Source organism: Amblyraja radiata, chromosome 12, assembly GCF_010909765.2.
Source record: "Amblyraja radiata isolate CabotCenter1 chromosome 12, sAmbRad1.1.pri, whole genome shotgun sequence".
Lineage (NCBI taxonomy): Eukaryota > Metazoa > Chordata > Chondrichthyes > Rajiformes > Rajidae > Amblyraja > Amblyraja radiata.
In genome coordinates, this window is record NC_045967.1 from 33491046 (window position 1) to 33511741 (window position 20696).

General features: G+C 39.2%; 1 protein-coding gene across 1 annotated transcript; it reads left to right on the forward strand.

Annotated features, from left to right (window-relative positions):
* The first annotated feature begins 839 nt into the window (after positions 1-839).
* Positions 840-18796, forward strand: pla2g12a (phospholipase A2 group XIIA). Its single transcript, XM_033030435.1, has 5 exons — positions 840-951; positions 4571-5146; positions 9811-9887; positions 13058-13223; positions 17844-18796. Exons 2-5 carry the CDS (start codon positions 4948-4950, stop codon positions 17960-17962), a joined length of 561 nt encoding a protein of 186 aa, XP_032886326.1. The 5' UTR covers positions 840-951; positions 4571-4947; the 3' UTR covers positions 17963-18796.
* Positions 18797-20696: the final 1900 nt, after the last annotated feature.

Consider the following 20696-nt stretch of genomic DNA (forward strand, 5'->3'; position numbering starts at 1 on the left):
AGTATGAAGTGGTCTAGGAAGAAACATCTGTGAGCTTTGAAAGAGTTAGATATAGAGATAGTGAATGCTCTGGTTATCATCTTCCAATATTCGATAGATTTTGGAATTATTCCTGTAAATTGGAGGGATGCAATGTGTCTCACTATTTAAGAAAGGAGGTAAAGAGAAAATGAGGAACTACCAACTTGTTAGCCGAATGCCAGCAGAAGGGAACATACTAGATCTGCATTGAAGGTTGTAATTTACTTAACTTGTACCTGGCTTGACAGTCTATTCAAAGTCTCAGAATAACTGTCAGCTGTTTAGAACTAAAATTGGAAGAGATTTCATCAATTGAAAGCTCTTGGATAAATCATGAATTAATTCATAGATTGAATGACGGTGCTAGCTCATAGGACCGAATATCCTACTCTTGCACCTATTTTTCAGGAAAGTAAAGGGATATGGAGATAGCATCATTTTCCTGCACAGATGACGAGCGACCATCTTGATGAATGGTGGAGTAAGACTGGAGGGAATAGATGGCATACTCTTAGTCCTATTTCTAATGTTGGACTGATTTTTTTATATCAGAACAGATTACCTTGCATCATCATTGGCTTAAAGTATTTGACTAATTCCCCACATAATATGGAATGGATAAAATTGCTAATGCTGGAAATCAGAAATAACAATAGAAAATGCTGAGGTATAACTAGCATAGTCTGGGGTTTTTTTTAACACCTTTGTATTGTGAATCGGTTTGCTGCAATGGTAAATTTGCCGGCACCTTTGGAAGAAGGACAGAATGACCCTTCCCAAAAGGAGCAATGAAATGTATTGAGATGCAGCGTGTGTGTTCTAGTCATCCGGAACAGGGGGCGGTGTACAGGGTGAGGGTGAGACTCGTGATTGTGCATATACATCATTGCCGGCCACGTCAACACAAGATGTCATGTTCAGGAAATGCAGGTAAAAATCTGGCTAGACCTCTCCCGCAGAGCCTGGGGACAAAAAATCTGCATTCACTCTATTCTGCTTCGTGCCCACTGTATTTTGAAGCGCTGACTCACTTGCTTGGAAATCTCGCACACACGATATATTTTAAACCTTAGGTACACAAAATTGCTGGGGAAACTCAGCGGGTGCAGCAGCATCTATGGAGCGAAGGAAATAGGCGACGTTTCGGGCCGAAACCTTATCCAAGAGCTCTATTTCCTTCGCTCCATAGATGCTGCTGCACCCGCTGAGTTTCCCCAGCAATTTTGTGTACCTTCGATATTCCAGCATCTGCAGTTCCCTTTTGAATATTTTAAACCTTGATGTTTTTCGGAAAGCGTTCTTCAGCAACGAGAGGAGGAGCAATGTTTACATCAAAGATCTTTGGTTTACATTGATCTCGGGGATGCCAATTGCCAACTGTTGAGCTCGCACGCAATCCTAAATATTGGATGTTTATATTTATTAGAACCGGGGATCATATCTCCCCCTGCCTTCAAATTAATTATTATGTAATGTAAACGTGGTGAAGATTTAGGGTAAAACAATAATTTGTATTTTATATGGGCCTTTTCATAATCGCCGACGCCCCAAAAGTTGTTGAAGTACATTTTAATTACTGTACATTTATTATTGTATGAAATAAGACAGCATCATCCCACAAAACATCAAATGTGCAATTGAAAGCTCGAAAGGTCCCTGGGTCAGAGCACGGAGCCGCTAAACCCAACTGGAAGACATCCGTCACTTCCACCAGTATATGTTATTAATGCTAGAAACACATACTATCCTACCTGTTAAAAACCGCCAAAATGTTGAATTTTTGCGCTGAAAAAAATTGTGGGAGTCGGGGTAAGTGTGAGAGACATGTACCCAACTTCAGAATTCCAAAAGTGAAGCGAAATGAAGGTATAGAGAAGCGAGAACTGAAGGGACTACAGCAGCTAAAGTGCTTGATAAACATTGGCCGTGCAGATATCAGAATTGAAAATATTCGCGTTTGTTCACTGCATTTCATCAAGTAAGGCATTATTTGTGTTTTTTCTTGATTCCTTTGGTATCTAAAAATCTAAAAAATCTCAGAAGTGATAAATCTGGCTGTAAATTTTTCTTCAGATACGTTTTCATTTTGTAACTATGGGCGATTAAAAAAAATTACAGCCAGATTTATCACTTCTGAAACTTTTTAGATGCCAAAGGAATCAAGAAAAAACACATTAGTTGATGAAATGCAAACGGCCAATGTTCGCCAAGCACTCGGGCTGTGTTGTCCCTTCAGCTCCCGCTTCTATCTACCGTAATTTCTCCTCACTTTCGGAATTCTGAAGTAGGCTAAATGTCTCTCACGCTTATCCCGATTTCCATCATTATTTACAGCGCAAAAATTGACAATTTCAGCGGGTTTTAACGGGCCCACTAGCTGGAAACAATGGTAAGTGCCTACCTGCAGTTCATCGCGTGTAATCCATTTGGAGTAGCGTAGCAACAGTACGGGTCATGCGCTGTAAATAATGATGGAAATCGGGATAAGCGTGAGAGACATTTAGCCTACTTCAGAATTCCAAAAGTGAGGAGAAATGACGGTAGATAGAAACGAGAGCTGAAGGGACAACAACAGCCAGAGTGCTTGGCGAATATTGGCCGTTTGTTCACTGCATTTCATCAAGTAAGGCATTATTTGTGTTTTTTCTTGATTCCTTTGGCATCTAAAAATGTTCAGAAGTGATAAATCTGGCTGTAATTTTTTTAAATTGCCCATGATTCTCGTGGGTTTTTACATACAAAATGAAAACGCATCTGAAGAAAAATTTACAGCCAGATTTATCACTTCTGAGAATTTTTAGATACCAAAGGAATCAAGAAAAAACACAAATAATGCCTTACTTGATGAAATGCAGTGAGCAAAAGCGATAATTCCCAATATTTTCAATGTTTACCAAGCACTTTAGCTGCTGTAGTCCCTTCAGTTCTCGCTTCTCTATACCTTCATTTCGCTTCACTTTTGGAATTTTGAAGTTGGGTACATGTCACTCACGCTTACCCCGACTCCCACAATTTCTTTCAGCGCAAAAATTCAACATTTTGGCGGTTTTTAACAGGTAGGAAAGTACGTGTTTCTAGCATTAATAGCATATACTGGAAGTGACGGATGTCTTCCAGTTGGATTTAGCGGCTCCGTGCGTCGAGCCCTATGACCCGGTGACCTTCCTTGCAACCCCCCTATTACACAAATGTCAGTATGGGTTATGTGCTTTGGGCTTTAACCCACCAATCCCTGATATTTCCCACAGATCCGTACATTTTTTTTAAATCAAGAGTACAAGAGAATCTGAACCAATCTGCCTGACGGCATAGTGGAGACGGGTAATCTCATAGCATTTTATGCTGCAGTAACTCAGCAGATCAGGCAGCATCTATGGAGGGCATGGATAGGCGACATGTTGGATAAGAATCCTTCAGGCTGGTTGTAGTGGGGGAGAAAGTTGGAAAGAGGTGAGGGTGGGCAAAGCCAGGCAAGTGATAAATAGACACATGCGAGGGGGGTTTGTTTGGCAGATGGGTGGATAAAAGCTAGAAATGAAAAGAAGAAAAGGGTAACAAAGGCGGCCAGAGAAGAGAAATGTAAAGCTAGAGAGAGGGATATAGATGGATGGGGGTGGAGGTTAGGGGGCGGATGGGGAGGGGGAGGGGGCGGTGTGAAGGAGTGGGACAAATGGATGCACACCAGGATGAGTTGGGCAGAGGAAAGAGAACTCCAGCGCTTTGTGTTCCATACAAGATTCCAACATCTGCAGTTCCTTGTGTCTCTACAACATTTTATTATTATGCACTATGATGCTATGACTCTAAGTTGGATTTGTGTTGTCTTTAACATTTTTAAATGCTAAGGTGTTTCCCAATTGAGTGTCTCTTCAGAGAAGGATAAAGAGTTGTGTCAAATAAATAGTTATAAACAATAATTGTCAGAGGGTACGAGGTTCAGCAAGGCCTATAAATTTAGTTATAACAATTTAGATTGTGGGTGTGCTTAGGAATAGAGAACCGGAAGGGAATGCAAAGTAGACCAGTGGAAATGGGAATGTTTATTGCTTTACTACTTGCATGAAAGTGAAAACGTAACAGGATAACTCCATACTTGAACAGGGAGTAGACTGGGAGTTGTGGTATTCATGAACTTTTAAATATATAATTGTACATTTTTATATTATGTTATGTGGGGGTGGATAACTAACTATGAATCATGAGACCTCTGATGTCTGGCTATATGGACATTGCTAGACATTTCTAGATATTTGAGAGTCTGTTCAGTCCAACACCATGTAGTTAACATGTCTACATATATCATTGCTGTGTGTTTATAAGATTATCTATAATTGCTGTAAAATGTATACCCTATCGAAGAAAGGATATCTTTTAACTTTTTACTCTGAACTGTAGTGGTCATGTAAAAAAACAAAAACAAAGGGTAAATGTGGTTGTAACTATATAAACGGTATATTCAATCCATGTGGAGTATTATTAATTTACAAGAATATATTTTGCAAACCTTTTTGTTACACTCACTCAGATTTTTTTTTTTTTCCATTTCTAGTTCACAAGGTTATGGCACATGTGACCTTTTCATCCAGGTTGACTTGCTGTTCTCATCTATGTGACTGGCAATGATGTTTGTGTACTTTAACAGCACTGAAGCAGTTATCAAACCGATAGAAATATGCCACCAATGTTCTCATATTTGAGTTAGAGTCAGATGTTTAATAGCTTAACTAAAGTCAGAGTGAGCCAGTTTACCCAGGCACTCATTTCTCTTTTGGTATGTATCGCCAACAAATGGCTTTGATTTGGACCTCTCTTCAAGTGCAATAAAAATAGTTTATATTGATCCATTCAGAGAAACACAGCAGAAAGATTTTTGCATCATAGCTCAAAAGCGAAAGTGAAATATTATTCCGTAGAATAATTTTGAGCATGCATTTGCTGATCAGTGTGTTTGTGGGAATTACTTTGTGGAGTTGTGGGTGCCATTCAGAAGATGCAGACTTCAAAGATTGGCGGGGAAAACTGAAAACAATTCGGAATGGAATTCATAAGATCGATACGTATCTAAATGCAGCACTGGATTTACTTGGTGGAGAGGATGGGCTCTGCAAGTACAAATGTAGTGATGGTGAGTAAAATGTTCAGTAATTATTTTTTTATTCAGTAAATACATAAGTAGTTAAAAAAATTAAAACATGAATTAAATGGCATGGTGATCACATGTAAATGTTCTTAATCTAAATTAGACAATGGACAATAGGTGCAGGAGTAGGCCATTCGGCCCTTCGAGCCAGCACCGCCATTCAATGTGATCATGGCTGATCATCCCCAATCAGTACCCCATTCCTACCTTCTCCCCATATCCTCTGACTCCACTATCTTTAAGAACCCTATCTAGCCCTCTGAGGCAGAGAACTCCACACTCACAACTCTCTGTGAGAAAACGTGTTTCCTCATCTCCGTTCTAAATGGCTTACCGCTTTATCTTAAACTGTGGCCCCTGGTTCTGGACTCCCCCAACATCAGGAACATTTTTCCTGCTAGCGTGTCCAAACCCTTAACAATCTTATATGTTTCAATGAGATCCCCTCTCACCCTTCTAAACTCCAGAGTGTACAAGTCCAGTCACTCCATTCTCTTAGCATATGACAGTCCCGCCATCCCGGGAATTAACCTTGTAAACCTACGCTGCACTCCCTCAATAGCAAGAATGTCCTTCCTCAAATTAGGGGACCAAAACTGCACACAATACTCCAGATGTGGTCTCACTAGGGCTCTGTACAACTGCAGAAGGACCTCTTTGCTCCTATACTCGACTCCTCTTGTTATAAAGGCCAACATGCCATTCGCTTTCTTCACTGCCTGCTGTACCTGCATGCTTACTTTCATAGACTGATGAACAAGGAGCCCCAGATCCCGTTGTACTTCCCCTATTCCCAACTTGACGCCAGTAATCTGCCTTCCTGTTTTTGATACCAAAGTGGATAACATCACATTTATCCACATTAAACATCATCTGCCATGCATCTGCCCACTCCCCCAACCTGTCCAAGTCACCCTGCAATCTCATAGCATCCTCCTCACAGTTCACACTGCCACCCAGCTTTGTGTCATCTGCAAATTTGTTAATGTTACTTTGAATCCCTTCATCCAAATCATTGATGTACATTGTAAATAGCTGCAGTCCCAGCACCGAGCCATTTTGCTGCGGTCCCAGCACCGAGCACCTGCGGTACCCCACTAGTCACTGCCTGCCATTCTGAAAGGGACCCGTTAATCCCTACTCTTTGTTTCCTGTCTGCCAACCACTTCTCTATCCATGTCAGCACTCTACCCCCAATACCATGTGTCCTAATTTTGCCCACTAATCTCCGATGTGTGAGTTTATCACATGCTTTCTGAAAGTCCAGGTACACTACATCCACTGACTCTCCCTTATCCATTTTCCTAGTTACATCCTCAAAAAATGCCAGAAGATTAGTCAAGCATGATTTCCCCTTCGTAAATCCATGCTGACTCCTGTTACTGCTATCCAAATGTGCGGCTATTTCATCTTTTATAATTGACTCCAGCATCTTCCCCACCACCGATGTCAGGCTCACTGGTCTATAATTCCCTGTTTTCCCTCTCCCGCCTTTCTTAAAAAGTGGGATAACATTAGCTACCCTCCAATCCACAGGAACTGATCCTGAGTCTATAGAACATTGGAAAATTAAAACCAATGCATTCACGATTTCTAGAGCCACTTCCTTAAGTACCCTGGGATGCAGACCATCAGGCCCTGGGGATTTATCTGCCTTCAGTCCCATCAGTCTATCCAACACCATTTCCTGCCTAATGTGAATTTCCTTCAGTTCCTCCGTCAACCCAGATCCTCTGGCCACTACTATATCAGGAAGATTGTTTGTGTCCTCCTTAGTGAAGACGGATCCAAAGTACCTGTTCAACTCATCTGCCATTTCCTTGTTCCCCGTAATAAATTCACCTTTTTCAGTCTACAACGGTCCAACTTTGGTCTTAACTATTTTTTTCCTCTTCACATACCTAAAGAAGCTTTTACTATCCTGCTTTATATTCTTGGCTAGCTTACCTTCGTACCTCACCTTTTCTCACCGTATTGTCTTTTTAGTTATCTTCTGTTGTTCTTTAAACATTACCCAATCCTCTTGCTTCCCTCTCATCTTTGCTACGTTGTACTTCTCTTTTATTTTTATATTGTCCCTGACGTCCCTTGTCAGCCATGGTCGCTCCTTACTCCCCTTGGAATCTTTCTTCCTCCTAGGAATGAACTGATCCTGCACCTTCTGTATTATTCCTGGAAATACCTGCCATTGCTGTTCCACTGTCATCCCTGCTAGGGTATCTTTCCAATCAACTTTGGCCAGCTCCTCCCTCATGGCCCCATAGTCCCCTTTATTCAACTGTAACACTGACACCTCCGATCTACCCTTCTCCCTCACCAATTGTAGATTAAACCTGACCATATTATGGTCACTACCTCCTAATGGCTCATTAACCTCAAGTTCCTTTGTCAAATCCTGTTCATTACATAACACTAAATCCAGAATTGCCTTCTCCCTGGTAGGCTCCAATACAAGCAGCTCTAAGAATCCCATCATGAAGGCACTCTACAAAGTCCCTTTCTTGGGGTCCAGTACCAAACTGATTTTCCCAGTCTACCTGCATGTTGAAATCTCCCATAACAACCACAGCATTACCTTTGCTACATGCCAATTTTAACTCCTGATTCAACTTGCTCCCTATGTCCAGGCTACTGTTTGGGGGCCTGTAGATAAGTCCCACTAGGGTCTTTTTACCCTTACAATTCCTTAGTTCTATTCATACTGACTCCTCATCTCCTGTTTCAATGTTACCCCTTGCAAGGGACTGAATTTAATTCCTCACCGAATCTCAAAATATATTTTTATATTCTTATCACCTATATTCTTTATACTCTTGGAACAATTTATTGAATATGTGTACATGCTTGCAATGTTATCTAGATAGTTATGTCTCATGATGTTAGTTAGTGAACGTTAAACTGCCCTCTTCCCAGGTACTTTGCCCTGCACCCCCAGGACATGTAACCCCTGTCCGTACATCTCCTCCCTCGCATCCATCCAGGGACCGCAGCAGCTGCTCCAGAGCTGCACAAAGGTTCACATGCACCTCTACTGAACCTGATCTACTACATTCGGTGCAACCGATGTGGCCTCCTTTACATCGGCGAGACCGAGTATAAACTAGGCGATTGTTTCACCGAATACTTGCATTCGACCTGCTTGGACCTACTGGATCTCCCGGTTGCCAACTATTTTAACTCCGTATCTCATTCACGCACAACCTTACTGTCTTGGGCCTCCTCAGTTGCCAGAGTGAGGCCGCATGCAAACTGAAGGAACAGCACCTCATATTCTACTCACAATCCAACATATGGCATGAACAATGAATTCACTAATTTTAGATTACAACCCTCGTTTTCTCCTTTTTGTTTCCTGTGTTCCTCCTTAGTGTGTACCTACTTCTCCCACTATTCCGCCCACCATGTCCTTTATTCTCCCCTCCGTCCCCTTGCATCTCTATCCCTCCCTCCAGATTTATTTCTCACTCTTTTTCTCTTCTTATCTGACACAATTTTGCTCTTAAGATAGACACAAAATGCCGGAGTAACTCAGCGGGACAGGCAGCATCTCTGGAGAGAAGGAATGGGTGAATAAGGGTCTGAAGAAGGGTCTTGACACAAAATGTCATCCATTCCTTCTTTGTGTCTATCTTTGGTTTCAACCAGCATCTGCAGTTCCTTCATACCGTTTTGGTCTTTTTATCTGTAGCCTTTATCACATTCCACCCATCTGCCCCCTCACCCATATCCACATCACTTGCCAGGATTTGTCCCGGCTCTACCTTTTTTCCAGCTTCCCCGCTCCCCACCACATCAGTCTGAAGAATGGACATGACCCGAAACGTCACTTACCCATGTTCTCCCAAGATGCTGCCTGATCCACTGAGTTGCTCCAGCACTTTGTGTTTTTTTTTAGTAAACCAACATCTGCAGTTCCTTGTGTCTGTCAACAGATTACTTATCATTGCAATGTAACAAAACTGAGCAGGAAACTGTTTGCACCTGGTTAACAAGGGCACCCTTTCTGGTAGGGAAAATTTGGGGGCCAACTAATAACAGGAACCTGTGGTTGACCACTGTCCTCCCTAGACCATGATTATTGTGGTCATTATGTAGTGTCATGGCAGAAGGTAGCCAATTCTGAACCGGTGACCATGATAAACACAGTGCAGTGCACTCTACGCTGCGAATTTACTAAACTCTGAACCAAATCGGGGACACTATTTAGAGAGAATTTTGAAATGGTTGAGTCTAATTTTTTTTTTAATGACTGCATTCAATTCTAAATTAATAAAAATCCATTCTCTTTTATGCTGATCTAAGTGAATTTGGATTTGGTGACATTTGTTGCTCGTTATTAAGTTTTATTAGGGGTGGGCCTTCTATGTTGCATAATCTGCATATCTTGGGTGAAAGATACATCTTCAAGATGCACTGGGATGCATATCTTGTACAGTACTTCCTCACTTCATAATGTGACATAAATGATATCATCCTGTCTTTAACTGCGAGAGTATGGATATGGAATACAAATCATAAAATCACAGTGGACGGTCATTTGGGTGATATTTTTTCCTTCCTTATCCTTTTTTATATTTTGTCCAACTAATGCCATTAGTATTTTTGATAATGCCAGGAAATGCTTTGATTATTATAAACATCTTTTCCAGGATCCAAGCCAGTTCCTCGTTATGCTTTTAAGCCTCCACCGCCCAATGGATGTGGCTCTCCTGTGTTTGGAGTTCATGTAAGGAATATTGTATTCTTACCAATTTCATTTAAGCTCAGTAATATTGCATGTACAGTAGTTTCATAAATAAACAATGTAAACCTATGGATCAGAGAACCTTAATTATGCCTATAACAGAAAGGCTTCTTGTAAAATTGCATAAACAGTAGTTTTATACAGTTTTATCTCTTTTATGTTAAAATATAAAGATCAATATGATATTTAATTTTATCGCAAAGGCAAGGTTACAATTTTCATTTATATCCCGAGCCTTCGATCCTCAATATTACTAGCAATCGTGATTTATTACGTGTACTAAATTCACACCACATAATTTACAGGAAGGGAAATAAAATCACATTTGTCTTTTCATTTTGAGATAGCTGGAGTAAAAGTAAATTAATTTAAGATTTTATAGTTTTTTTCCATCTATTATAATATAAACTTCTGAGTTACCCGTCACCAGATTGGACAGCTGAAAATGGTTTTGCATTTTTAATAGACTCAATGAACATGGCTCTTTATCTCAGTCAACACATCATCTTTATCAAATTTCTCTTATATGCTGTCTTTTTCAAATCAAATCTTGCCTTATTGCACATGTTGCAAACAGCCCACAAAGACTATCACTTATGTCAGTTTCATCAGTGTTGCGATTTAACTATGCTTGCTCCATGGTTGCTTACAGCATAAAAACTCCATGCTTATCTATAAATTCCATTACTTCACGCCAGCCTTCTCCAGTCTGATTTCATACACTGCACCCATCAGCTCCAGCTGATAAATAAATCTGAGTTTTTCCAATGTTTATTGCCCAAGATAGCAATTTTTAGGCAGGAGGCCATTAAGACACCTTGCTATAATGATTCAGTTGAGGATATAGCCCCATCACACCTTATTCTTCACTTGGCGGTGTAACGTTTTTCGTTATCTTGGTCCTCCTTGGTATGCGCGGAATAAATCTATTTTCTTGCCATTTCCTTGATGTTCCAGAAACCACCTTAAATGTACATTTATAGTTTTTTTCTAGATAACTGTACAAAATCTCAATTGACTCAATTTTCTCCCATGAAGTACATCTCAGTGTTTCCTTATTGTTAAAGATGCTTTATAAATGTTAGTTATTGTTAAGAAGATGATCACATTTTCAAGGCAATCTCTTCACCCACAATAAACAAAAGGGAATTGGGAAAGGAGAAGTTGTTGCAAAACCTTTTAGCTGAGACCAAACAGTGCCTACTTGCCCCAAACACTCAATCCCTAACATAGAGAGCAAAAAGAGACACAAATTGTATTGTAGATAACCTGTGGATGAAGAATTAAGGGGGGACTCTAATAAAGGATGACAGTAAAGCATGTCCTTAACTGAATCATTATAACACGTTTTCTTATGGCCTCCTGTTTCAAATTTATTATCTCGGCCAATAAATATTGGAGAAACCCAGATTTGTTTGTGTTATTGGCTTTGATACATTTGAATCTATAGCTTCTGTTATAAGATCAGCTTTCTTTGCCTTGGTTGTCCAGTATTTCCATGAAAAGGGAGAGAATATGATTCGAGATGGGACACTTTTGTAACTTCCCTACGATTGAATAACTGTGGCAGGGCTCACTCATGAAAAATTCCACTTGAGGGACATACTGCATGATTGCTGGCTCCCATGGAACTAGACTCTAACAAGCAGCTCCAGTTAGGAAGGGAGGAGAGGAAAATTGCCACGTATCTCTCTTCGTCAGCCCTTCTTATGATCCGTTCACCTATTACTTTTTAATCATTCAGAATGGGTTCTTGCAATCATGATCAATACTTCCATTAATCTAGTTAATTACTAACAGACACATAACACAAAGTTTAGGATTTATTCTGCTGTTAGTGTTTGCTTCACATTTCTACAATATGGGCACCAAATGCTAATATTAGTTATTACTCTCTCGCTCTCTCTCAGTCGTGTCACCAGGATCCAACACAATTTACATAGACATGTCTGCCCTTTCTCTGATTGTCCAACTAGTTTTGTAGTTCTTGCAATGAGATAAATTCGTACATTCTTGCTCTTTTGAAGAAAGAATACTTATCTTTGGCCTTCCCACTCAAAATGCTTTAGTTTTGGTATTCAGTCCAACTTATTTGTTATAGTTCCACAACTGTACAGATTATTTGGTCCACACATCCATGCTGGCCATCAAATACCAATCCATATTAATGCTATTCTCCAGCAAATGGCCCATAGCCTTCAATCCCTGGTTATTTGATTGCTCAATTAGATTTGTAAATCTTATCAGAGTCTTCAGTCTCATCCACTCCACTCACATTTATCCATCACTACGTTTCAGAATTATTTTCTAGGTGAAAAAAAATACTTCTTAAATGCCTTCCAATCCCTTAGCATAAATATATGTCCTTTGGGTTTAAACACCTCTGTTGTGGAGAAAAAATGTATTGTTTACACTATTAATGCCACTCATTATTTGTATACCTTAGTCAGGTCTCTCCTCAGCCTCCACTGCTCCAAGGAAACCCCAACCTACAAAGTCTCTCTTCATAACTGAAATGTTTCATCCCAGACAAAATCCAGATGAATCACCTTTGCATCCTCTCCAGTGCAATTGTGTCTTTCCCGTACTGTGATGTCCAGAACTGCATACTCTATCGCAGCAGTGGCTTAATCAGAGTTTTAAAACATTATACCATACCTTCCTGCTCCTATACTCGGTTGTGGCTCATGAAGACAAGTATCAAGAAAGTCTTCCTAGCCATCTTATCAGCCTGTGTTGCTACTTTCAGACCGTACCACTGCCCCATTCTCCCTAGGGGTCCTCTCAGTCATTTGTGTATGTCCCTTTTCTTGTTAGTCTTCCCAGAAGGCATCAAGTAACAAACCTCTTGGAGGTGCACTTCCCTAGACAGTCCCAATATGAAGGTAGTAACCTACTTTTAAAATGTGTCAGTTGAATAAATCAAAACAAAAAGTTGAATCTAAATTTGCCCACAGTAACTGATAATGAGCTTTGCTGGTAACCAATAAGCAATTTGTTTGAATGGCTTTCAATAGCTGCAAAACACCAGCATCAAGAGCTGCTAACTTTCAGTGTTGTCCCAAATGCTTAATGTAAGTTTTATCATGAGATTAAAACCCAATTCTTGAAGATTTTGCTATTCTAATATTTATGTATATTTTTCTGAATAGTTAGACGTAGGAATTCCTTCCATGACAAAGTGCTGCAATCAACATGATCGTTGTTATGATACTTGTGGTAATACTAAACAGGAGTGTGATGAAATGTTTCAGTACTGCCTTTCCGTAATTTGCAGAAATGTACAAAAAACATTAGGAATGGATGCAACTGTACAGGGTAAGTGTAGGTAACACATGTTGTTTATTACATTCAACTGAAACGTTACTGCTAATGAAGCATTGACATTGTCCATGGGGATTTATCACCACAAGATGCCGTAAATCGGAGCAATAACCCAGATTTTATGGAATAATGATTTGTCTCATCCGTGCCCCCATTCAATAGGGATAACAACCTGTCTTAACATGAACTCACTCCATGTTCATACTATACCAACATGAAAACTGATAAACAAGTTCTAGAACAATGGCACTTCTGGTTCCATTCAATGGGAGATACTGAACGCTAATTTGTTTAGTATATCATAAAATAGATATGAGTAAGAAAGGAATTTGGCTCATCATTATCCATCTAACCATTCATTTTGGGTGATTCTAACATACCCTAGTTGGTGCCATTAATTTACTCCATTGTTTTAGGCTCCACTGCCTCATCAGAGAGATTAAAGTACACACCGCTGTTACTGTGACGAAAGATTTCCTGATGCCAGTCTCAAATGATCACTTACTAGGTTGAATTAATCCCCTTGATAAGCTTTGAGCTTTTTACATTGAGGGTTAAAGGTTAAAGCTCTTATTTTGAAAAAATGAACTCAATTCAATACTCAAAGTGGATTTTAATCTGCACATTATTGTCACAGTAGACTTTTCCAGACAACTAAGGCATCCACTGTGATGGTTTCTGCTGTTAATGCCTTTGTGAATACAATTATTAAGGTTGAGGCAGGTTAAAGAATCATTAAGGATGGAGAGAGAGTGATCAAAGGGGCTGTAGAAGTCATTGAAAGTATGGGGTCCAATTGCTGTGCAAGACGAACAGTCACTGTTGATGCTAAAGCCACTTCTTGCCTTAGACAAATGACCACCCTAAGAGAATATTTGCCTCTGGACTGTAAAGCTATGTCAAGGTTTAAGGAACTTAAACCAGCCAGCCAATTTGCTTATGGCAGAGTCTCACACACAGCAAATAGTTTGGGTTATGTTTAAGGTTCAAAACACAATATTCAGTGCTCATCTTTTAATAGTGACCTTGTTACGTGTGACCACAAGAGCATTTAGGGTCTCAGAAACTACAAAATTTCAATTTTTGAACACCACCATGCCTTTGAAAAAAAATGTTTTCCCCCAGAGTAGACCTGATCATGATGGTTTGTATGTCAAAGCACACTCTTGAAATTTGACTGTGCACATCCAATCATGCATTCATAGAGACATACAGCACGAAACAGAGCTTTCAACCCACTGAGTCCATGCTAACCATCAACTAACCATTTACATTAATCCAATACTAATCCCATTTAAAAAAAAAATTCTGTTCTCATTCCCATCAAACTTTCCCAGATTCTACCACTTGCCTACACACCAGAGTGCAATTTACAACGGCTGATTAACATACCTGGAGGATACCCATGTGATCATTGGGAGAATATGCAAACTCCACATAGACAGTGCCCATGGACAGGATTTAACCTGTATTTCTAGAGCTGTGTGGTAACATTTTTGCTAGCTGTGCCATTGCATCATCCAATTCCATTTTATGCAGACCAGCTATCTTTCATGTTTGACACACATATATGTATATCATACATGACCTGCTGAGTACTCCAGCATTTTGTGTCTTATTGATATCATTCCCTGTGCTGGGAGGCAATTATTCACAGGATTGGTGCTGGTTCTGGGCTCAGTGCAATGTATATTAATGACACGGATGAAGGAAGTGTAACATATTCAAATTTGCAGATGATACAAAGATGGATCTAAAAGTAAGTTTTCAGACACAAATAGTCAACAGAGGGGTGTGGATAAGTCACGTAACTGAGCAAAAAAAGATGGAATATTATGAGGGGAAAGTTGTCCGCTTTGGTTAAAAAAGGAAAGCAAAGTTTTATTTAAATTATGTAAACCTAATGGGTTCCAGTGGCCTCATGCAAGAAACGCAAAATCATGATATGAGTATAGCAAATAGTTAACGTAAATAGAATGTTAGCCTTCTATAATGGTATGTAAAAGTTAGGCCGTCTTGCTGCATCTGCCTTGGGTGAGGTACTGGAGATAGCCAATGTGTACCTTAGTTTAAAAAGGGAAATAGGGATAATCCAGGAAATTTGGGCCATTGAGAGGATTCTTGAGGATAAGATTTTTGTTCTTGCTTTGGGAAGAAAATGGGCTGATTGGGGACCATGAGCATATCTTTGTCTAGGGCAGGTCATTAATGGAGTTTTTTGAGGAGATGACAAAGGAGATGAATGAGGGTAGGGCAGTGTATATTGTCTTCCAGGACATTAGTAAGGCAATGATGCCTGTGGTAGGCTGGTCCAGAAGATTAAGATGCATGGAATTCATTGTGACTTGGCACTTTGGATTCAGAACTGATTTACCCATAGAAGACTGAGTAGTGGTGGAAGGGTATTATTCTGCTGGCAGTCTGACTGACAGTATTCTGCAAGGATCAGTGTTAGACCTCTGTGATATATATACATTACTATATATCAATGATTTTGACAAAAATGTAAATGGGTTGGTTAAAGTTTGCAGACAACACAAAAATTGGTGGAATTACAGACAGTTGGAATTGAATGTTGTCAAAGGATACAACAGGATCGGTTACACATTATGGGTGAAGAAGTGGCAGATGGAGTTTAATCAGGGCAAGTGTGAGATGTTGCACTTTGGGAGGTCAAATGTGAGGGGAAAGCATAGTTAATGGTAGGACACAAATTTAGAGGCCCAAGGCCATGGCTCCCTGAAAGTAGCATCACAAGTAGACAAAGTGGAAACAAAGGCTTGTGGTAAGTTTGCCTTCATCAAGTGGGGGTTTCAGTCTAAGAGTCAATAAGTCACATTGCAACTTTATAAAATTTTAGTAAGACCACATTTGGAGTATTGTGTGCAATACTGGTTGACCCATTACAGGAAGGGTGTGGAGGCTCTGGAGAGGGTGCAGAAGAGGTTTTCCAGGATGTTGCCTAGTTTAGAGGGCATTAGCTTTGTGGAGAGGTTGGACAAACAGGGATCGTTTTCCCAAGAGGTTAGAGGAGTGACCTAATAGAAGTATATACAAATAAGATAGACAGTCAGAACATTTTCCCTCAGATGAAAATGCCAAAAACTAGATAAAACTTTAAAATGAGAGGAGGAACGTTTAATGGAGATGCATGAGGCACGTTTTTACATAGAAAGTGGTCGGTGTCTGGGGTTGTGGTTGAAGCAGAGACTAGTGGCATTTAAGAGGATTTTAGATTCTCATGAATATGCAACGAATGGAGAATATGGATCATTTTCCAGTAGAAAGGATAAGTTTAATTTAGCATCATGTTCGGCACAGACATCGTGGTCTGAACGGGCATGTTCCATTGTTGTGCTGTTCTGTGTTCCTAACTGTAAAGCTTTAGTGAATAGCTGGAGTATTGCATTCATTTTTGATCTCCTTATGAAAGGAAGGATGTACTTGACTTGGAGATGATAGGATTTCAGTTGCTCCAGTCTTGTTCCTAAAATCTTTTTCTACTCTTTTCATATATTCATCATCTCCTCCACCATAACTGTTTGGGGTAGAAATTCCTCCTAATCACGGTCTGAATTGGGTGACCTCTTATTCTGAGCCTATTTGCGATATCACAATATCTTCTCAACTTCAGTTTTATATTTTGTTAAGATCACCTCTCACTCTTCTGAACTCTAGTGAATGTAGAATCAACCATTCATACATCAACCTCTTCATCTATGAATCAGCCTAGTGAACTTACGCCAATGCAAGCCTGAAATAAAGACATCAAAACTTTATGCAGTCTTATTAGTAGACTGTAACATTGCATTAAAACTTTCCAACTTTTATACTACATTATCCTTTTACAGTGTCCTTCCATTGGTTGTCCTTATCTACCCTGTTTGATACATCCTCTGAGAACTTGAAAATATTTGTCAATTCCTCTTTCTTAAAATTATGTTGCTTGTCTGATGACATTCTAAATGCCATGCTACTATAATAATTGAATTCAGCATTTTCCTAATTAATGTATGGTTTATTATAGCTTCTTGCTTTCTGTCTGTTCTCCTGAATAGTGGTCTTTCATTTGTTAGGGGCTTCCAATGCTCTGGGACTTTAACCAGAACCCAGGGAATTTTGGTGGAGAACAAACAACACATCCAGTATCTCTGCAGCCTCTTCTTTTAAGACCTAGAGTACAGCTCCAGGAGACTTGTCTGTCTTTAGACCCATTGGCTTGTCCACTACAGATTTTTGAGGGTTTTTTTAAACTAGAGGAAATCGACTGTTAGAGAGATCAGGCAGGAAAGAACAAGTTAGTCATGATCTTGTCGAGTAGGCTAGAGACACTCAAAAGCAAATTCTAAGTATCATGTTCTTCTTCTAATGGGTTGCAAAATTGTGCTAGTATATTTCCAGCGCAGCAGATATCCATTTTTTAAAAGAAAAATAACCTAATTGAAAGCTATATTGTCAATATGAAAACAATACAGGAATTAGATATAATTATTTAAATCTTCATCTATATAATGAAAGTAAAAATTCAAAATGTATTGATGATTGCTTATTTATTAATACCAGTCATTTTTACCAAAGAAACAAACCTAATTTTGTTTTTCTCTTTTTGTATAGCTTGTGAGAACGCTGTAGAACTGCTTTTTAATGCAATCATGCATTTGGGATGCAAACCCTACCTAGACAGTCAGAGGGCCTCGTGCATGTGTGCTTATGAAGAAAAATTTGATCTTTGATGTGAAGATTGAAAAAAACAAATGTTTTAAATAAGAACCAACTGCTCAATTAATCTGAAATATTGTTTTCTCAGGAATTGTTTAATTGTGTCAGATATATAATAACATTCCATTATGTAATAAAAATGTTTACATAATTTAAAATTTGAATTATTTACATGTTAATATACCAGATGTATATTTTAACACTAGTGCCCAGCATATTGCAGTTTCCTGCTCTTGCATTGAGTTTAATCTTCTGAGATGCACCCATTTAAACATTTAATGTTTATTTTATTCCCCCACTTTTTCCACATGTGAAGAGGAGAAAAGTCCAAAATCTGAATTAAGAAACCAGTCTCATATGCCACCTATTGGCAGGTTATTGAGTGACTTTTCCACATGACCAATTGAGAATAAATCTGGACTTTGGCAGTTTTTAAATCGATTGTAGAAATTGTAAATATATTGAATTTAATTTATTTAAAATGGGAAGTTAAATCAAGATTAACTTAATCTGAAATAAATATGCCTTGCATTGTAAAAAAATAGACCCAGGTTACCAAACCTACTACCTGTACAAACATAGGTTGCTTATTTCTGTGAGCACTAGAAATTGGAACATGTAACATCAGGCAGCATCTTTAGAGGAAGATACTGAGCTGAGGTTTTGTCTTGCTAACCACAAATGTTTGAAATAGTTGAACTGATTTTTTGTTTATAGATTGTATTGGTTAGAATAGTGGGATGCTAACTTGTGATATTAATGTTGTCAATTGAGAGAAATGACAATGTTGACCAGTCCTCATCATGAGGTATAAAATGTAAGAGCAATAAAATGGAAGAGCAATAAAATGAAAGAGCAATAAAATGGAATCAAAAATATATATCAAAGGAAACATTTACAAAATGTAATATGGGCAGGGTTGTAATGAATTTGTGAAGAATTTGTGAAAAGACATAGAGCTATACAGCATGGAAACAGGCCCTTTAGCCCCCATTTTCCTTACTGACCAAACTGGCATATGGGCTAATTCCATATGCCTATAGTTGGCCCATATCTCTTTATTCCTATCCATATATCTATCCAATGTATTTTAAAAACTGTAATTGTATCCGCTTCTTTAGCTTCCTCTGATTGCTCATTCCAGACACGAACTAACATCTGAGTGAAGTTGCCCCTGAGGTTCCACTTAAATCTCTCCACTCATTTTAGGTTATGCCTCTACCCTGCAAAAAAGACTGTGAGCATTCACTTTATCCATGCCCCTCATGATCTTGTAAGACGATCCCTTAGTCTCCTATGTTCCAAATAAAAAAAGTCTTAGTCTATCCACAAGCTATAACACAAGCCCAGGTAATATGTGAATCTCTTTTGCACCCTTTCCAACTATTTCTAACTATTGGAATAATAGTGACTCATCATTATTCGGAATTCATCCAATAGTGGTCATGTCATCAGAGAATTTAAAGATAAAGGTGGAACTATGGGTATCGAGTGGGTGAGCAGGAGACTAAATGTATTCTTGAGGTGCCCCTGTGCTGATGGTTTTCGAGGAGGAAGTGTTGTTGCCAATTCGTGCCGATTGTATTTTATTGATCAGGAAGTTGAGGATCCAGTTGAAAAAGGATGTGCAGATACCCAGTTCCTTGAGCTTGGTAACGTTTGGAGGGGACGATGGTGTTGAATGCTGAGCTGTAGTCTATGAACAACGACCTGACATATGTGTTTTTATTGTCCAAATAGTCCACTGTGGGGATGTTTGTGTTGTGGACTACTGTGTTTTTGTGGGGGGTTTTTTAATTTTATTTTTTTTATGACTGTAAGGGAAAGAGAATTTCCTTGTCTCTTAATTGAAGACATTGACAATAAATTGAATCAAATCAAATCAAATCCTCGTAAAACATCTCTGCGCTCTTTCCAGCTTAATGACATCTTCCATATAGCAGAATGATCAAAACTGAACACAATTTTCCAAGTGTGGGTCACCAACATCTTGCAAAATTAAAACAAAATATCCCAACTTTTGACTGATGAAGGCCAATTTGCCAAAAGCTTCTTCACCACCTTATATATCAGTGACACCGTTTTCAAGGAACTATGTACTTGTACTCCTCAATCCCTCTGCACTACAACACTACCCAGGGTCCTATCGTTCACTGTGAGGGTCCTGCCTGGTTTGACTTCCCAAAGTACAACACCTCACACTCATCTGAATTAAACACCACTTGTCATTCCTCAGCCGACTTGCTCAGTTGATCAAGATCCTGCTGTAATTCATGATATCCATGATCATTGACCACCTATTCTAGTATCATCTGCAAACTTACTAATCATACCTTGTATATTCTCATCCAAATCATATAGATGACAAACAGTGATGGGCTCAGCACCAATCCCTGAGGCATACCACTCGTCACAAGCCTCCTGTCCGTTAAACAACTTTCCACCGCCATCCTGTGCTTGCTACAATAAAGCTAATTCTGTATCTAGTTTGCGAAAGCTCTTGGGATCCTATATAGAGTAGCCTACTTTGCTGAACCTTATGAAAGGCCTTGCTGAGGTCCATATAGACTGTCTACGGCCCTGCCCTCATTCACCTTCTTGGTTAGATTTTTTTTAAAATCAGATTCGTAAAACATGATCATCCATGCACAAAACCATGCTGACTATACCTATTAATCCCTGTTCTTCCAAATGAATTAATATCTTATACCTCAGAATGGTCTTAAATAAAACGTGCTTAAAGAATTA

Excerpts from the sequence above, each read along its gene's own strand:
- pla2g12a (XM_033030435.1), top strand. The coding sequence starts at position 4,948 with ATGCATTTGCTGATCAGTGTGTTTGTGGGAATTACTTTGTGGAGTTGT. Across the intron at positions 9,888-13,057 it reads CTCCTGTGTTTGGAGTTCAT|TTAGACGTAGGAATTCCTTC; the intron begins GTAAGGAATATT and ends TTTTCTGAATAG. Across the intron at positions 13,224-17,843 it reads AATGGATGCAACTGTACAGG|CTTGTGAGAACGCTGTAGAA; the intron begins GTAAGTGTAGGT and ends CTTTTTGTATAG.